The 20,483-nt window shown below is 43.4% G+C and overlaps 1 protein-coding gene across 2 annotated transcripts in view; it reads right to left on the minus strand.

Moving 5' to 3' along the window:
* Positions 1-9,464: 9,464 nt before the first annotated feature.
* Positions 9,465-20,483, minus strand: part of GAREM1 (GRB2 associated regulator of MAPK1 subtype 1) — a 100,874-nt gene continuing 89,855 nt past the window's right edge. For both annotated transcript variants that reach the window (XM_031612900.2, XM_090137509.1), the window contains 2 exons: positions 19,017-19,183; positions 9,465-16,056 (listed from right to left, as the gene is read on the minus strand). In XM_031612900.2, coding sequence (XP_031468760.2) covers positions 15,144-16,056; positions 19,017-19,183 — 1,080 coding nt within the window. In that variant the 3' untranslated portion in view covers positions 9,465-15,143. The remainder of the gene's footprint in view (positions 16,057-19,016; positions 19,184-20,483) is intronic.

Consider the following 20,483-nt stretch of genomic DNA (forward strand, 5'->3'; position numbering starts at 1 on the left):
CTGAGTGGTGGGGCAGGGAGGAAAGGAGGCTGATTTACCATTTTCTCCCTAAAACGACTGAGCACAAAAGCAGCTCTGAACCCGAGAGCAGGGGCTGGGTCTAACAAGTCACCCGTCCCTTTGTGCTTGTGGAGCCATGCCTGTGCTCCCAGTTAAGCCACATCCATACCCCAGTGCCCAGCTGAGGAGGTGCCACTTGCTTTTCCAAGCGCACGGTGTGTTGCCCTCCGCCTGCCTCGCTCTGCACCCACACACAGAAACCACTTCTCAGGCCTGTCAGCTCCCTCTCAGGATGGCTGCTCATGGACTTGCTCACATCTCTGCTTTCTGTCTCGCTCCCCACAGCATCTCAGTGATCTGAGTGACAGCCGAGGCCGGTGTCCTGGGCAGAGGCAGTCCATCCGTGCTGCCCTCCTTTGGGGCACAAACGGCAATGCTGGTCCAGCAAACCCACCCCTGCGGAACCCCGACTTGTTCCTAGGCTGCACCCCTATGGGGAGGGCTCGGTGCTGGTGGCACTGGGCATGTCAGCGGGGCCGTGCACCGTGGGAGAGCTGTGGGGTTCAGCAGATGGAAAGTTTGCTGGCTTTGGAAACGCAAGACTGAGCATCAGTCTTGTAATCAGCGGTTACAGCTGCTGTCTGCTGCCTTTCCTGAGACCCCCTGCTGCCAGTGGAAGTGATGTGGGGGATATTTTGCAATGCAGAGATCACCTCTTAAAGGGGAGCGCAGAGCCCTCCGTCACTCTTCAGCTACAGCCCTGCTCCTCGCTGCCCTGCGGTACCACCTTCCCAGAGTGGCTGCAGGATTCTATTTCCTATATTGTTTGAAAACACAGCTTCCATACAAATATAATGGGACGTCATTTTCAACTTTGGAACAGGAGAAAATACTGAGCAAATTTAATCAGTAGCTTTTGTTATTGCAGGTACAGGAACCTGCCATTTTCCACCTGGATCTCCAAAAGAGCAGGTTCAGCCACTGGAAGAAAAGGCATTACAGATACGTGTGTGATTAGTGCAATTTAAGCCTTAAAGCTCCCAAAGCTGAAGGGCACCTGTAAGAAATCCTTTGCATTTTAGATTTTTAGTTTGTTTTTCCAGCATTTCCTCCCTAAAATACTCCCAGTTCTTAGCAAACTTGAAAACCTTGCACCACAAATTAGCTACTAATTTGCTTTAGCTAGTGATAAGGTTACACCAATACTACTGGAATATAGGAAGTACTGAATTGTTCATATCAGCCTCAAACTGAGAAAAGAAAAAGAGAAGCTGGCATTTCTAAAGCCAAGTGTCTCTCTATGTATAAATAATAGAAACCCTACTGCTTTCTTTAGGAAAAGCCATATTACTACACTGTTTTTACATATCCTTACCATTGCTCCAGCCATTACAGAAATGTAGCTGCTATAGACATCCCTAGAACTCCTTCTGTTTCACTGATCAGACAGAAATGCTCAAGTTATACATTCTTCCAGTTCTTGCTTCAGAACCCTTCTAGAATAAGCTTATTTCTCCCTCTTCTTATTCATTCATTCATTCATTCATTCATTCATTCATTCATTCATTTATTTTCTTTGAGATCCCATTCCAAATGCCTATGTCCATTCTAGCTTTCTGTTTTATTACCAGACCAGCTTTTGGCATTAACAAGTTTTACCAGATAGACTTTTGGATTACACATCCTGGTGAATCTGCATGTCATTGAGTGCCATTATATGATCAAGCTGAGTTTTTTTTTGGCTCTGTACACACTATATTTGGGTACTCCATGAGGTAATTCATCTGCTGGGCAAGCTCTTATGACATTAAAACTTTGGATCATGACAGATCACAACCACTCCCACTGTACTGATGTGGCTAAAACACTGGGAGAGCTCTGTGGACAAAGCGTTGTTCCAGTGCTGCCAGCCAAGTAATGGTGCAAGCAGTCCTCTGCAAGAGAGAGACTGTTTATGCAAGGAGAATCATAGAATCATAGAAGGGCCTGGCTTGAAAAGGACCACAGTGATCATCTGGTTTCAACCTCCCTTGCATGCAGGGTCACCGACCACCAGACCAGGCTCCCCAGAGCCACATCCAGCCTGGCCTTGAATGCCTTCAGGGATGGGGCATCCACAACCTCCTTGGGCAACCTGATCCAGTGTGTCGAGGATTATTGTTTTAGTTAGTCACTTTTTAAAGTACCTCCTCAACATTTGGTTGAATCTCTGCAGAGATTCAGCGAGCTTGATGCCTGCAAGAAAGACAGTACCTCTTCCAGGAGCATTTCTGCATTGTCAGGTTAATGTAACTTAATTGTGAGTGCTGAAAACAAAGCGTTTAGAAATGAAGTAACGACTGAAGAGCCGATGTGCCTACAAGTGACAGAGGCAGAATAGTTCCATCAACTTGAGTGATAAGCTAAAGCCCATTCATGAGAGCAGTGGGTGTCTCGCCCGAATAAACAGTGCAGGATTAGACTCTATTGCACTTCGTGCCAACACTAGTTAGAAACATAGAACAGATGTCAAACAAATAGGGAAGTGTGGGACAAAACAGAAATAATTGTAAAAATGTGCCCAAGGATAAAATAAATTGATCCTAAGACACTAACAAACATTCTTGTATGAGACAAAATGAGTCTTTGTACTGGTTTAGCTTTTATTTTCTTGCTAATATTGCATAACAGAGCTATGCTGGCACAACAAGGAGGGGGGATAATAAAATAACTTATCAATGCGCTATTAACTCTACACACTCTTACCTAATAATAAGATATGGATGTCTCTTTTAATGCGTGTCCCATTGTTGAGAACTTTCTCATTACCCCGAAGTAGAATACACAAAATGGCTTTTTTAATATACTCATGGCCGTGAATGTTTGGTGCTAAAGACTTGCTTAAATGGTCAAAGATATCCTATTTAAGAAACAGCAAACACTTACATTGCACATTACCAACATTAGAATGGAATCTCATTATCCATTAGCCGGTATTAGTGCAATTTATAACTTACTTTAGTTTGAGCTTTGCAGAATTTCTTGATCTTTGCCACATCATCAGCTGAGAATGTGGGTGCTATTTCTTTGCTCATCAGTTTGATATTATCAGCCAGCATTGTTTTCCTGGGTATTTTCCTTCAGATTAAGAGAAATGTCACGAGATTAACTGTTAAATAGGTTAACTATTAAATACAAACCGGACCATTGTTTTCATGACACCAGAAGCTGCTTAGGAAGGAGAACGTGCAAGTGGAATCAAATTCAAAGAAATTATTAGGTTTATCCATTCTATTATGGCTTAGCTAGTGAAATCCACACTGAGAAAGGATTTAACGAAGTTTCAGACCCGGAATTCGGGAGAATCGGAGTGATGCAGTGCAGCTCCATAGCACTGGGGATTTCATTCCTTCCTTACCTCTAAGTGCTAGTGACTTGGCTATCTGTGTTTGGTGAAACCAAATACATCCCAGCAAAGGATGTGTTTTGGAGCTAGGGCTAACCTCAACTTCGGCTTTGGGGAACCATCAGTCTCTGATGGTGTGCAGAACGCAGAGCTGGGGAGGGGGGCCAGGCAGGGCACTGCTCACAGGACCATGGCTCACCCAGCAGGACCCAGCACATCACCGTTCAAACAGGAAGCAAGCTCCAAAAAACGTGGGGTCTTTCTGATCTGGTCCTTAATAAAAAGCTCGTAAGAGGTTTTAGTAATAATTTCAGGAGAAAGCTACAATGGAATTAGGAGTACTTGCAGCCAAGCTAGCAAGAATCTTCTAACTGTTCAGGTAAGAATCCCAGTCCCACCCATTTGATGCCAAGTTCGTTTCAGGCTGGTCCTGCTAGAAGCTGCTTTGCTGGTGTGCTCGGCTGTGCTGCCAGCCAGCAGAGCCCTGGGAAGGGCTGCTTGGACACAGGCACTCAGACTCCAGGAGATGTTTCTGAGCATACAGTCCTCCTGGACATTTTCCAAAATGAATTAATTTTCCTGTAAGTGCCTTCCATGCAGCCTTTGCAATGTTGCATTAAGAACTGGTTGCTCCCAGGGCAGGAGATACCTGGGGACCTCCATTCTTCGGTCAACAAGGATGGATGTCAATGGTGGTCACCCAACCGCAGGGCGGGGAAGGGAGCATGCAGCCCACAACAGCGTTTAAATTGGTGTATCATGACTTCCATTCCTGCACTCCCCTGAGCTGTGGCTCGCTCCCAAGGAACAGGAAGACCCCAAATGTGAAGAAATGTCCTCCAATAGGGATGCATGTTGGCTCTGCACCAGGACCCACGGCCCCAGCAGAGCAGGGGGAGATAACAAACCCCGCCAAGCAGCACGCATTGCTTTACACAGCTGAGGGGAAAAACACAGATGGAGCTACAACAAAGCTTAAATCCAAAATAATTACATTTTGTCACAACTCCTTCCACACGGCCCAAGCTACCAAGGAAGCAAGCCGCTGGTGTAGGAGGGGAGACACGATCTGCTCCGCAGCCTCCTTCAATCCCAACACGACCAGTTCCAAACGTCTGAAACAGGGAGCGACTAAATCTCTTAATGCTCTCTGAAAAGCAATCAGCTCAGCGAACGCATCATTCAACAGCCTCCAATATAAAATAATTAAACCGTGAAAAGCTGCTGCCGTAATCTGACTTTGAAATCCTAAATTCCTTTACATGCGGAGGATCTGATGGCAGCAAGCACAGCCAGGCGCAGGCAGCCAGCATCTCTGGGCTCAGCCTCACGTGCCTCCTCCGCTCCCTGAGCAGAGACAGCTTAACTCTGTGAAGATTTGTGGTTGCAGCAGAACTATCTAGGAGATACAGCTAAACCCCAGTGCATTCAGTTCCCCAGCCAAATTATATTTTGATGCAGGTCGCCAGGAGCTAATCTTTCATCTCTATTTTTCATACATGAAAATGAAAAACCAAAAAGGAAAAAAAAAAAAAGGATTTCGGATTAAACAGCATTTATCATACTAAATAGAATTAAATCAAATGGAAAATTGCATAAAGACGCTCAGTTAAAACAATCAAATTAAAAAGCCCTTTACCTGTGCGAGTAAAATCTTTGATTTTGTTAGAAGAGAACCCTGTTATTAAGCAGGCTTGAAAGGGAGGCTCGGGCAGCCCTGTCCCATTCCCTTGCGCTGGAGCTGTCAGGCTGTCCCTTGGCACAGATGGTGCTACCTGTTTGTCAGGCAGGGTCACTGCTTCGCCCTCACCTGCGGGAAGAAGATGTGTTTTCAGTACTGCAGCAGCACAAGGGCTGCACAGTAATTATGCAGCAGGTTTATGTAGCCAGGTGTTTTTCTCAGAGACGTGCATACGCACACATCCAGGTGCACACACACACCTGCACTCAAGCAGTGAAATGCTCCCTTGGCCAAGCAGGCTAGAGGCTTTCAGCAAGCCTTACTGACACGCTGACTGTTAAAAACCTCTCACCTTAGATGGCTTCTGGTGAGGGTTAAAATGAAGAAATAGCAAAGCCTTCTTGAAGGAACCTATTTAACATTATCTCAGAAATAGTATTTTAGTAAAACTGAAGGAATTATAATCCATCTTTAAAAAAAAACCCTCCAAGTTAGTCATTCCGTCAATTAAAAATGCATTTATGAACTTGTTGCAAAACTGAGAGCAAAAAACAGTGGCTGTGATGGAGAACAACTGTCTGGAAACAATTTTTCTGATATATAACATAGGCCTAAGAGGCTCAATAATGTCTGGTCAGATTTTGCTGATGGACATTGTTCTGGATTCCTGGCTGGAAGTCCCTTTAGCTTCAAAAGATCCTATTTCATTCCAGGGTGAGTTTGGTCAGAGCAAGAAATGCAGAAAACTCCTGCAGTAAGGTTGGTTTCATAAAGAACTTGAGAAATGCTGAAGGTTGGAGTCCAAGGCAACATATATGCTATTCCTTGGTAGCCAGGGTGTTTCTTTTAGAACCACATGAATGAGGGTGCTCCTCTTGAGAACCGGGATGCTTTTTTGTACCCAATTATAGAATCATCTGGGTTGGAAAAGACTTTCAAGATCACCAAATCCAGTTGCCAACCTGAGTGCCATCACTTACCCATCTCTCTCATCCACACACCTCTTGCATACCCCACAGGACAGGGACTCCACCACCTCTCTGTGCAGTCCTTTCCAGTGCTTGAGTCAGAATCAAGCATCTCGTAACCAAACATGCTCCACACATTACTGCATGAATCCCAAACTCTGCGAGGACCTACAGAAAGCTATAACGTGCTTGAAAAGGTTGCATGAACAGTACAAACACAACATGTTGATGCTACTCTCGTAATCTGCTGAGGTCTTTGAATGCATCTATCATTTACATCTCCAGCTTAGCTTAGTGCTTCTGGATAAAACCCAACTTCTGGGTCATATCAACAGGAGTGATATTTTCAAGGATCGCCTATATAGTTTTACTTCAAGTAGGTTTTTTTTTTAATATTATTTTTTTTTTTTTGTCAAAACAACAGTTTAAGGAAATAGGAACACAAGATATTTGGCCAAGGTACAAAAATCAAATGCCATCTGCTAGCTATCACGAATAAGCAAAGTGGTACATGCAGTCAGACAGTAGTTGAGGATGACTCAGCATTCCCCAGAGTGGGGAAAAGGCAAACTGCTTTCAGGGCAGTAGGAGTAGAAATAGCAGGCCGTGTTCTGGGCTTGGGGATGTGTTGATTTTCACATGAACAACTGGGAAAGAAGAATAGAACAATCAGAGGAAACTGTCAACTGGAAGCTTCTTGGCTCTCAGAACAACGTTCAAAAAATCAATAGTAAAGCAAAGGAGCCACAGATATCCATGAGATCTATGGAGGCAGAGGGCTGTGCTCATCTCTACTGCAATCCCACCAAAGGGAGAAGCACTAGCCTAGGACAACTTTCCCAACTGATTGAGGAATAAGGAATAAGGATTGTCTTCCAGAGGAAAGAAGGGGCAACAACTGGGACAGGCCTTGCTTTGCACGCCCAGAGCAGGCATCACCTGGCACCAACATCTGTGATCATTTCTAGCTGTCAGATGCTTCTCCTGTTTGCTGAGCTGCAGTTAAACAATTAACATCAGCCAAGATATATGAAGTTCTCCAGAGCTCTTCCAGCCCTCCTGACAGTGCTGACCCATTAGAGTTTCCTCCCACTTTCTGCAAGAACACCTGAAACCCAGCCCTGGTGGCATGTCTCACTGACCTCTTATTCACTAGGAGTAATTGCTGATGCTGGGTAATGGAATGGCAGCAGCAAAATAGATGCTTCTTGTGGCAGCACTTTATGGGGCTGGCAGTGAGTCCAAATGAGTTCCTGACCTCTGAACTTGGCACATTATGTGTGTCCTCTCCTTCCTCCCTATTTCCCATTTCTTTTATTCTTCTTCCTTCCCCCCTGTACTCCCTCTGAGGAATGGTTTTCATTTAATTCAAGCGTGTTTGGCAACAGATTTCTTTTGTCCCGCCCAGGAGTCAAGGGCATGTTGAGGTCTCGTTGAGCAATACATCAAGATTTGAAGCATATTTCTCTTGATCTGATGTAGTGACCTGACTGCCCAGCATGAGAACTTTCCACTGTTGGCATTTCATGGCAGGAATGAAGAGGAGACACCCCTCTGTCGAAGCCACTTCACTGTGATGAGTGGAAATGGGCTGCAATGCTTTGTCCTGCTTCCAGGCAACCAAATAAAAATAAAAATAGTTTTAAAAAAAAACAACTTGCCTTGTTTGAGCATGACAACCACAGGCCAGAGATAAACAAGAAAAAAGAAATGTATATGCAGAATACAGTTACTTTTTTTTTTCAGCAATCACTAGAGTTGGCATTCCAGTACCCACTATAGAGGCAGAACTAGCAAGGGACCCCAAGGCTCCCCTAAAAACCGGGAAAGCATTGGAATCCCCATCCCTGAAGGTGTTTAAGAGACATGTGGGCATGGCCCTAAGGGATTTGGCTGAGTGGTGGGTCTCACTAGGTCAGCTTGATGATTGGACTTCATGATCTTGAAGGTCTTTTCCAGCCAACATGGTTCAACGATTCTGTGATCTGCTTAGGCATGGAGCAAGCAGAGCAGAGCTTCACCCAGGTTTATAGAGTTTGGTGGCATGGAGAAAGCAGTTGAGCACGATATATGCACCTGGCAATACCAAGCATACCTATACCTGGGCAGCAGAGCACAAGAAGAGTGCCTCAGGCTGCTGGTGACCTGGGCTGGCATTGCTGCAGCCAGCGCTCTGATAGTGAGTCATTGCAGCTGTAGAACAGCTCAAGCCTGAATGCTGCAGCTACTGACCCCAAGGAGAGAGCCCCAGTGAGGCAGAACGGGTATGTGCACACTTGAAGATCCAGAGGAGGCTCAATTAGTGAGCTACGGAAGGAGGGCAGCATAAGGACAAGCAATGAGCTTGCACTTCTCAAAAAGAAGGGAGCTGCATTTTCAGGCTGCTCCTCTGCTGTAATCCTCATCCGTATTTACACGTAGCCACAGCGGCTATAGGCAGATGGGAGACACGTTAGGTCTGACAAGTACCCTAACACACATACAGCAGAAGTGCCTTCTTAGCACAGCACTTTCCTGTAGGGGAGGCACAGGCATTCTGCAGTGGGTAGTCTCTCCTTTCCCCTTTATGCACTGAACACCTCCCATCAGAGCCTTTCACACAGCCTGAAGAAAACCAACTGCAACATTAAATAAATGGAATAGTTTCCTTTCCTTTCTTCAAGGTGTCCTAGCCTGCTTTGCTGCTGCTGAGTGAGGTTTTTCTTGACATCCCACCCCACACGTCCTGCTGCTCACCTGCCCCAGATGGGAATTCTGCAGGAAACCCCATCCACCTCACATCCAGTGGTAACTGCTGTGACAGATTCCACCCCACTTAGTTTCTCACAAACACGTATCACAGTCCCAGCAGAAACCCTTCCACAACTCCCGCTGTGCTGGAGAGAACTTTCTTCTGGCCCAGCATCAGCGAGCAGAGCTTGTGCAGAAGAGGACTCTGGCACAACAGCATCTTGTCTGCATGACACATGGATGGGGGAAAAAGTCCCTTTTACACCTACTGCTGACACTGGAGGAAATGTAGGCAGGCAGCCTCGCTGAGAATATTGCTCCCTCTCTCATTTTCTGCCCACTTCAGAGACTTCTTGTCAATCAGAAATACTTACGTGTGATCTCGTGCTTGAGAATTTATCCATATGACCATTAAATGCACTTCTCTAAAATGGAGATAAGAGGCTGAGGGCTCAGGAAAATACTGTTTTTTTTTCACCAGGTGAAGTTGCAGGATGGAGAAATCCAGGGCTGTGTGGTGAGAGGTCAAAGGCAGAAGCCTGATGGCTCTTCTCATCTCTCCCCTTCTTATTCTGTGAATGTTTGGGAGATGGTTATTTCTGACTTACACAGAGATGAGCACGGGGTTAAGTCAATGAAATTACTGAATGAAAAGCCACAATATTACGGAGCATGTGCAACCCAACCACTCTGGTACAACAAATCCCATACACACTGGAAGTATCATGAAAATAGTGTCTTTAATATACAGTTTATATACTTACAATACGCAGTTTAGATTTGTTCATATACATTAAAAGGAAATTTATTTGCACCTGGTTTAAATAACCATCCGCCTTCAGCCTTTTACACAAACGCCCAGAACAGCACAGAGTTTCCACAAGAACCATGCTTCGTTTCGTAACGGAAATGCACTAAGCTGAAGTTTAAGAGTTCTTTTTTCCCCAAATGTTACTTCTTTGACCTACCCAAAGTGAATCTAAAGAGCTAAGAACTAACAGTTACTTTTAACATACTTCTGAAGATTGTCCAAGTCAAGAGAATCACTCTGTAGATTTTCACTCTGAAAATTTGGTTATTATGCACAGAAATGGTAAAGTCTGAGCAACTCCTGGATGAACAGGAGTTTAAGACACAACAAACAAAGAATCATTTATTGCTAGGTCTCAACAAGGAATCTGAAATTCCATACCGCCCCGATGCCTCTAACAATGCAACTAAAAGCATCGCTTGGATTACCATTTCATTCGTACCTTTCATTCTGCACATGGGCACGCTGCAGCTTCTGGACATCGAGGAGACGAGGCAAGGGAGTGTGCTCAGCCCTCACCCTGACCAGGTTTGAGGCAGCCTGGCCCCCGGCCCCTGCATACAACTGCTTGGTGCCAGCATGCTCTATGGAGCAGGGAGGCAACTTGAGGAGTCAGTTCAAGAAGAAAACAGGAGAAAACACTTCAAGTATTTACAGACAGATTGGAAGTATGCTGTTTTGAAACGGTATTGCTATTTACACTGTTTTTTCTTGAAGCTGTTGTGGAATAGTCAGTTAAAGTGGCAAATAAAAGTGTTGTATTGGGGAAAAAAAAAGCATGATGCAGATTTACTTCAAACCCATGCTTCTAGCGGCAAGAACACTTTAAAACACATTTTCTTTGTAAATTTGGAGGGACCAAATGCTTTCTGTCTCCAAACTTCTAGCTGTAGGCAATTTTTACAATACAACAAAAAGGCAAATATGTATTTTGAGTTGATTTCAATACAACTTTGGTTAGCCAGCCAGGCAGCAATACAAAGCTGCAAAGAAGCCCTGTGGGGAAGGTCTTAGCCCTGCGAAGGACTTGGGTGTCCTGGTGGAGGAAAAGCTGGACACGAGCTAGCAGTGAGCTCCTGCAGCCCAGAACAACAGTATCCTGGGCTCCATCAAAAGAGGGGTGGCCAACAGGGACAGGAGGGGATTGTCCCCCTCTGTTCTGCCCTTGTGAGGCCCCACCTGGAGTAGTGTGTCCAGGCCCAGAGCCTACAGCACAAGAAAAATGCAAAACCGTTGGAGTGGGTCCAGTGTATTGCCACAAGATGATCAGAGGGCTGAAGCGACTCTCCTATGAATAAAGGTTGAGAGAGTTGGGCTTGTTCAGCTTGGAGGAGAGAAGGCTCCAGGGAGACCTCACTGCAGCCTTCCAGTACCTGACAGGTGTTTACAAGCAGGAGGGGAACAAATTTTTACACGGTCTGATAGCGATAGGACAAGAGGTAATGGCTTTAAACTAAAAGACAGGAGATTTAGGTTAGTTAATAGGAAGAAATTCTTTACTCAGAGGGACACTGGAACACGTCGTCCAGAGAGGTTGCAGATGCTCCATCCCTTGAGACGTTCAAGGACAGGTTGGAAGGGGGACCTGGGCAGCTGAGCTGATGGGTGGCAGCCCTGCTCATGGCAGCAGGGTTGGAACTAGGTGATCTTTAAGGTTTCACTCCAACCTAACCCATTCTATGATTCTATGATGAAGAATCTCAATCCTAGGCACAGTGAGTGTTTAAAGGAAAGCAGCATTTCCTCTCAAGCTTTCTCCGATCCTCCTCTTGCCAATTCTGTTTCTATTCTGGAGAAGCACCTGTGCTAGACTGAAGTTTTCACAGCTGAAGGCAGCATCAATGCTTTGCCACATGAATACTGCATAGAAAGGATGAATTTCCCGGTGCAGTGTCAAGAGACAATTCCATACATAATGAGAGACCAGAATTTTTGCTGCCAAAATCCCTAGACAAACAAGATCCCCAATGGTAACAGACTACTTCAGACTACGCTAGCTAAATAAGCATCAGAGCCCTTGCATTTAAATAACAGGAAAAAGGAAACCCAAAGTTAGGACTGGCCAATATTAGCAAAGCATCTCCAAAAAGTTTTATTTTAGTCCCCCTCTGACATGACGTGCATTCTCTGAACTCAATAGCTCCCTTGCTATTAGCAAATAAAATGGACCAGAACCCAATCGTGGATCTCAAGGACACCCAGCACACCTCACATCGGCCTGGTCAAACTCCAGACCAAGAGACCAACTCTGCTGCTCCCTAGACCATGGCTCGGTTCCACCCACCTTGCTTCCTGGGAACAGTCACTGCTTCCTCAGAGCTAGGCCTGCACCAGAGCCATACATGTGCCCAAGCCAACAGCACAGCAGGGAGGGGCTCCTCGAGGGGCCCAGGTTCCAGTACTGCTCAAGTTCCCAGTACAGATGTAAGCAAATGCATAGTTAGGCCTTGGGGCCAGTTACAAAGCAGTGAGTGGTGAGGAAAGGAGCTAGTACCTCTTGTCAATGACAAACTGGAGTCTTTAATACCATGATGAACTCAGTGGTATTCAACAAATCTGGCTAACACTAGCGAGGACACATCTGCATCCTATTTAAGCTCAGAAACACATCAGCAACATGCACGTGTGCATGAGTCATTAAATGTCTCCTAAATCATACCACACCTTTAAACACACAAAGCATACCTGCTATAAACAACACAAGGTGACCAACCAGCTCAGGAGGAAATGAGATTCTGTGGGCATAAGCACTGTCCTATGCTGGCTGCTACATCTAAGTCCGAGCAAGTCATGACACCCCAGCTGTACAGTTTGCAATTTGCTCTCCTGATTTCACCAGCACAGACGCTTCTGCCCTGCTTGGGCATGCACACAGTGGCTCGATCCTGCAGTCTTTTTATTTACACAAAGGTTAGGAATGCATGAATTGCTATAAAAGGTTTGGAAAGTGAAGGTGATGGGCTGCTCTGGGCTACAGTAAAGGTCAAATGCTAACATATTATGCATAAAAATAAGTAAGCAGTGCTAAGCCAGAATGAGACAACTGGCAGAAGATCAGTAGCAAGTTTGCAATTAAGAGGTTTTAGCTGTACTTTTGTACATAAGATCTGCTTCTGAAATCACTGCACATTTCTGTGCCTTTCTACAGGCCAGTTCTATTCTGGTCTATGCATACATGATGTTCATGCAGCAAACTTATGAATGCAGATTCAATCACGCTTGTTTTGCAAGGAAAAAAAAAACACAAAAAACATTCCAAGCAGGTAAGCATGGGAACATGGCAGGTACTCATCTGTATTCAAAGAACACTATTTTCTCAGGGATGGCAACTTGCAGAAATATTTAACATCAAGATTGTAGTTCCATGGACAGAGAGACCATTCACTTTTTCACCCAGAATTAACAAGCCAAGCAATAACAAAGAGAGGTACTTGATATTTAAAATTTGCCCCTTTAACAAATGAATGTTTTGACATAATGAGGGTCAAAACCAACTGATTTGAATTTGCATGTGCCTACCAACAAGCACATGTATCTGACCATTACTCTAATTTAATCCAACTGCAGTTAAAATATTTTAGGGCACTAATTAAAATGCATTCAGAAGAAGTTACTGATCTGTTCTAAAAATCAATACATTAACACAGAAGAGTAAGATCATGAATTCTTGAGTTTTTCTATAGGGATATGTTTTGGCTCACTGCCTTCTGGTACCACATCTAGTTGGGCCTTACTCTCTGGTTAGAAGCTGATGATTTCTATTATTGCAGGACAAAAAATGCGTCCTGGCTTCAGCATGGAAACATAACATGAAATTTGCCCAGGCAACAGAAAGCTCCCTTTACAAATATGTTTGGTTTAATGAGTCTGTTTTGTTGAGGAAAAAAAGGCAAAACGAGCCACCCATTTTTGCCCCTGCACTGTATTTTCTCCTAATGCTCCCATGACGTGCCCTGAAAAGATGCTCTTTGTCCTTCAGAAAGGACAGAGAGGCAGGTGAATGGTCACTGCAGGCAGCGCTCTGCTCTGTGGCTGTGATGCTGCTACAGCATCTGTGGCTCTGACTGCCAGAGGGTACTGGGCATGCAGTGTTCAGGATGGGCTCTACAGGCTTTCCTGAGGACCTCCACAAATCCCTCCTTCATGACTATGAAGGCAGGGGATCTTGGGACCCTGGAGTTATATAGACATTTTTTAGAGCTCTGCCAATGACAAGAACTCAGCAATGGACTACCAGTAATCAATCCTACTTCTGACTTCCCACACTTCGATTCAAAAGGCCTTATGCCTCCTTTCCATCTCTGAGCTCACTTTTGGCTGCTACTTTTGCCTGGCATCTATTGCAGCAAGTTTTTGTAACTGGGCAGTTTTGAGTTTGCACATCTCAATGAAGCTACAGTCCCTTCCACTTTGACATTTACATTTTCATAGCCTGCTGCAAATGAAACAGGTGAACTTAAGCACTGCAAGCATTTCCTGATGCATGGTTCAAACTCTCACTTGGCCCCTTCTTATGTGTGGCAGTCACTGCTCCTGTTTCTTTGCACCTCACCAATGTTTTATTTCAAAGGCATCCTGCAGTACTATCACCTTCCCACACAGATCTGACTCCAAGAATAGCACAGCACATTTTCAGATGATGGTAACAACAACAGAGGAAACGTAATGGGTTTCCTCTGGGCAGAGCAAGGCAAATGGAAGGGCTGAGCTACCAGGCTGCTCAGACTGTACTTGTGGCTGTGAGGGGCTGAAGCCATAGAGGACAGGGTTTGTGTAGCGAGCTGCATTTCACATAAGAAAGCTGCACGACCCCAAGTCGTGCTACTGACTGCAGCTATCTGACTACAAAAGCAACTTTTGAAATCTACAGATCATAAATTTTTAGTTGGCTGGGTCAGAGTGGCTCAGTAGGAAAATTCCCCTTCTCCTTTCCCTTTGGGCACTGAGCTAAGAAGCTCTTTTCTCTGAAAGTAAGGTGGAAAACATACCCACATTATAGGTAGTCACGAAGACACTTAATAAAAACAAGCTACAAGGGTAGTGTATTAGTGGCACTTCACAGCAATTCTTAACATTTTCAGATGTAGTGTCAAAACCATGTTTTTCTATCTCTGACCATGCTTATTGTTAGCAGAAAAGGAAAAAAAAAATCACAGCATGTTGTCAAATATTACTTGAAGAAATACTCCCATAAGAAATACATTTTTTTGCAGTTAACTCAAAACTGTAAACTGAATTGGTGTGTGTGTCTTTCAGCATCAAATTGTTCAGTAATAAATATGACTAAGTCTTAATAGAGTACAGAGTGAAAGTTCCCTTAGTGTCCAGTTTTTAGCAGCTGTTGAACATTCAGGGATGCACAAGGCACACCTCTGCAGATTCTCTACCATTATTATTGACATACAAAAAAAACCCATCGCTCACCACTCAAAAACTTTTATCTGCATAGTTAAGAATTTTTCTACTACTATTTACAGGAAGGGCTCTTAGTGCAAAAAACAGGAAGTGATGTATTAGCTGAAGTGCCTCTAGCACACCTCATACAGTTCCACTAAAAACTAGTCAGCATCACATCTTGGGCCGCCAGCCATTAATGAACTGTAGTATTTTCTTAACCTGCAATTTGCTTAGCTTAAAGTCTTCTGACAGGATTTCTTCCGTTAGCTGAACCAGTAAATTGCCATCAATCTTCTCTGTAACAAAAAATGAGATGACATCTTCTGACAGACCAATAAACCTCAGCGATTTAGACACTTCCTCTATTGAGAGTCCAGAAAGGTCTGTGGGTGGCTGCCAGGGAGAGCCATCCCCACAAGACCTTGGTGCTAACTGGAGGTGGAGGGGAGATGAGAAGGGATAAGACACAGAGAATGTATCCTGCATGCCCTTTTTAACCAGATATTGATCTTCCAGGAGGTCTGGAGAATCAGTTTTTGATTCCTCCTCAGCACCATCTATTTTTAGTGGCAAAGTACACATGTCTGTAACTTGTTTCTCTTCGCTTGACTTTGGTGCCCGAGGAGGTAAGGCAGGACATGAATGACTCTGCTTTGCATTGCTGTCTCCCAGAGTTTTCTCATCAGTGCAGCTTAGAGAGTAACTTGCTGACTTCGGACAGTTGGAGATGTTGCTGAACTCTGCTGGGGACAGCTGGGAGTACCCCGCAGGGAGCTCACACCCATCGAAGTCAAAAGTCAAAGGTGCTGGACAGTTCCTCTTTGGCGTGCCTGGAGTCTTCTGTCTGGGGTAACTGTAGCTCCTGCTTGGATCAAGCAGGAAATCACTCTTATTCTGGCCTTCCGTAGTTCCTGAAAAATGGTTTGGCCAAGATAATCTGGAAGGCAGAGCTTCAATTGAGGGGCTTCCAAAAGGCATTGTGTTCTCAGGCTCTTTGGATTCGGTTTTCATCACGGTACAAGGGTAGCATGAAACAGGTGTGCTGCTCTCAGCTGGGTTCACGCTGTCACTCTCTGTGACGTTGCTTAAGGAACAAAGCAGAAAGGATTTGGTTAGCACCAAAGTAAAACATGAAAAAATTCATAAATCATCTTACAAAATCAGAAAGTCGTTGTCATAAGGAAAGAATCTTTTTTTCTGCTGTCAGAATGTTTCAGATTTGAATTAACAATACAAACGTTGATGGTTCTTTTTCTACAAGCCTGATGAGATGCTGATATACCCAAAAACCTCAAGAGATAGATTCACGTTTTGCTACTTTAAGCTCAGAGAAAAAAAAAACCAAACAGATGTCTCAATTCAGTTTTGTGTCATCTCCCAAATATTCAGATTTTCACTGTTAAATTCCTGAGGGACATCATCATGGTAAACTTGGTAAGCTTCATGCATATTAGAAGATTTTCTAATCCTGTATTTTATTTTTAAACACCACAGATGCGTCACAGTATGTAAAAACTTGTAACAGAGGCAGGTCACCATTGCAGTACTTACAAGCTTGGTAGACATAAGAGATGATGAAAAGCCCTTTTGGGGCCAGTATTTTCATTTGCTATGGCACTGCACCAGTGTACAATACAATAACACAGAACAAATTATTGCTTACTGCCAAAGGACGATTTTTACCTGGAAGGGTAAGTAGACAGAGCTGTATTCGTTGAAATACCAGGTTTTAAACTTAAGCCACAGTAAACTGCTTATTCATATCTTTAAAAAGTTCTGACATAAAGCCCTTGCTTTTCAAAGGCACCTAAAGAAAAGTTACCCTGACCTACTTCCAGGCAGTAAATCAAACTCAGCTTGTCCAAGGAAACTGACTGTTTATATCCAGGCCTTTCCAAAAGACTGAGATGCTAACAAATACATACAATCTGTTACCAGAAGTGAATGTTCTCTGCTTTTATGCCACTTTCTAAAAGAGAGTCTAAAGGATTTGGCCGATGTTCGGAATTCTGGCCAATTAAGCTAGAACACTGCAAAAACAATTAGCAGACTTATAAAATCCTTACCTAATACAGCAGAGGGAAACCAACAGTTGAAATAATTGTTTTAATTACTCACCTCTCTCTTAGAAACTAATTACTCAAGAAAGAAAATAGGCAGTAATTCTATGGCAGCTCAATGAAAACTGTTTGAGGAGGGAGGCAGCTTTTGAATAGGCCACGGTTTTGAATAGACTGCCACAAAAAATTACTTCCCATGCATTTGCAGTGAGTTAAAAAGGAAGCCAACCTAGATTTGCTTAGCAAAAAGTAGATGTATAAATGCAGTTCTAATCTACATCACTGAAAAATCACAGTTCCATCAGTTTCTCTCTCTAACAACTTGCTCTCCCACTCAATGATCTCCAAATATTATTTTTTTTTCTGCACAAAGCTGCCAGTAAAAACAGTTGGATTATAACAATGCCACACTTTAAAAAAACCAAGAAAACAAAAACAACAACAAAAACACTCTCATCAAGGATATACCTTCAACTGGTCATTTTACTCAAAAACATTTTTCCAAAAATCTAGACACTGGGCTGTCTAATTCAGAGTAGACAGTCAACAAGGTGTTATGAACAACTGACCATACAGAGAATTACACTGACTGATCCCGCCTCTGTTCTCTAATCCAATGTTAGAAATATGAACATTTAAAAGATTAACATTTTAGAAGTTCAAAAGATTAACAGAATTAACAAAAACTGATAAAATATTCACAAACCATTTCCTTACTCATACTGCACTAAAATTAACCTGCCAAGACTCAGAGCCAAAGGATACAAGAAAAACCTCCAATTTACAGGGTTTAATAGGCCAAAAAGGAGAAATCATATTGTTCTTGTTTGTTGAAAAACTACTTGCAACCCTTCATGATACAGAAAATAAGATCAAAATGTCAAAACTTGAAAAGTAACTTCAACCAATAATGATTACTTGTCTACTTTCCACCAGCTTCCTCAGCAGCTCCAGATCAATGACATCAAATTGGAGATACCCGGTATGGACTGAAGATGTAGATAAATTTCACGTGAATTTTGTGAATTTCCAGGCAAATAAGTCACCTGCATGAGAAACTACTCACTGTTTTCTTGCTTTCCTGGGAGACACATACATTGTTAGCTATCATGAAAGAAAACAGCATTCGGTGGGCCCCAAATTCTGGGAGGTCTTGTGCTTAATCTCCTACAGAGTAGACCTTTACAGATCTATCCAATAGGCTTCCAGAAAAATAAATGAGCAGCCTTGATCTAGAGCAATCATTGCCAGATACACAACACTAAGCTGAAAATGTGCAGTATGGCTTAGAAAGGCAACTCCAGGAATTGTAATACCATTGCATCTACACAGAAACAATTTCAGTGGCATTTCTGATCAATCCATAATACTCAGGCAGTACGTTGGAACTTTTTTAGCAACGAAGTTGAAGAGGCACAAAAAAATCATGGCAGCAAGACATCCAAGTCAAAAAGGAGGTAAAATTTCAAACGACATACACAGTTTCTAAAGCCAAAGGAAGAACATTGCATTGCAAAGAAAAGGTATGCAGCCAGGTAGTTCAAAATCCAATGTCAACTTCTGACTAGTCTAAACAGATTTTCCAGTCTGTGGTCTAAGTCTGTACTGAAGTGGGTTTGATCCACAAGCTGCCTGGATCCATTCTGTCTTTTTCTCACTTCACGCTCAGTGGTGTCTTCCAGCTTCACTGCTTTCCATCATACTCACCTGTAGGTTCACATTTGATTGGCACACAACATTTCCGGATTACCACACCCTTCTATGCCCCCAGTTATCAAGAGCAGGTAGCGCTACATACACGTGAGACTGAAATTCCACTTGAAAACTAGCTTTGAGATTATCTGGTTTGAAGATTCAAGCCATTTAAGAATTATACAGAACTGTACAGGATTTTCCAGTCAAACAGTTTCTGCCATCTTACGGTGAGATTACCTATAGCAGTAGGTATTTAAAACAAATTGCTATGTCCTATATAATAACATACATGTTGTGCAGTCCTGAAGAATAGTAGGACAGAGTAGGGCTAGGAGAGCGCGTCTGCTGTCGTGCGGGTTTGACTGTGCGAGGAGGGATGGAAGGACTAGTGGAAGATGGTTTTGAACTCCGTGGTGGGACAGGGGGAGCGTTCAGGAGCCTGCATTCCTCTTTTACCTGTTAAAAAAAGGACATATAAGTAAGCAGCCAGAAAACTCAGGCAACAGGCAACAGTGCTCTCCAACAGATGAAACACATCTGGTTCAGCCTTATTCTGTGAAAGGAAATAATTTAAAAGGGAGGGGAAGAGAGAAATGATGCTAAGTATATACATTTGTAACAGTATGTGCCTGTCATAAGAAAGACAAAAGAATGCTTTGCTACCAGTAGAGCTACTACCAATCTTTTAGGGGTGCTCTGCAGCAGTTTGAGATCCACTCATTTAAAAAGAAGGAGCAATGAAACTATATAAAAGAACCTTCCAGTTACGTACAAAACCAGACAGACTGTTCCAGATATTTTATATTCTGTAAGAAGCAATTCATTAGGATCAAACTCCATTAGTGTTGTTTATTTAGATGTAATAAACCAAGCTTATGTAATGAAAAGATCTTAGCAGACTTCAATGTTTCCTGACTTACTTCACCAGTGATACTCACCATCCAGTTCCAGGATAATTCCCTGCTTCCCCCCTCAAGGAACAGTATACACATTGTAGATTTACCAGATGCACCCAGGACATAACTATCTGCAGGAAAGCACTGAACAGAACTGACCTCAGTGGCCACTGCTTCATCTCTTCCACAGCACCACTGGCCTTGCTCCTTCTCCTCAGTATATTTCATGGTATATATACTTCTAATGCCAGACTTGATAAGGCAGATTTGCAGAGCTGTATTTCAATAGGTAAATTATAAACAAAAAATCCCCTTCCCTCCTTTTTTTTTCTCTCCATCCTGGGTGTACAAACTATGAATGGACCACAACCTGAGTTCAGACTGGGAGACTGGAATGCCATCTGTATGCTGGAATTCAAATATGGAGCTTCAGTCCTTATGTCAAAGTAGTCCAGGGTATGGCTAACTACAAAATGTATAAGGTAAAAAGTGTGGAGCAGAAAAAGCTGTTAAAATAATGCATCAATGTAGATGCCAAGCAGAAGGACCTCTTGTTACCAGCCACACAAATCTTGCTTCTAGGATCAGAGTAGCAGCAGACAGGTAATGCAAATGAAATGGGTGTGGGACTACAAGGATAGATCTGGGCATAATGCAAAATCCACTTCTGAGTTGCGTTACAAAAATAAAGCATGTCTTCTTTAGCCTGTTTCCTCAGAGCTGACTTTGATATTAAACACTAGGAACAAAGCCAACATGTCTACTCACCGCAGTCAGCTAACTTTACAGCTTAAAACACATGATAGTAGCACTGTTTATGTAAAATTTAGCTTGGTCCTGCCTAGGGAGGAGCAACATAC

The sequence above is a fragment of the Phasianus colchicus genome, chromosome 3 (assembly GCF_987193195.1).
Source record: "Phasianus colchicus chromosome 3, bPhaCol1.hap1.1, whole genome shotgun sequence".
Classification (NCBI taxonomy): Eukaryota; Metazoa; Chordata; class Aves; order Galliformes; family Phasianidae; genus Phasianus; species Phasianus colchicus.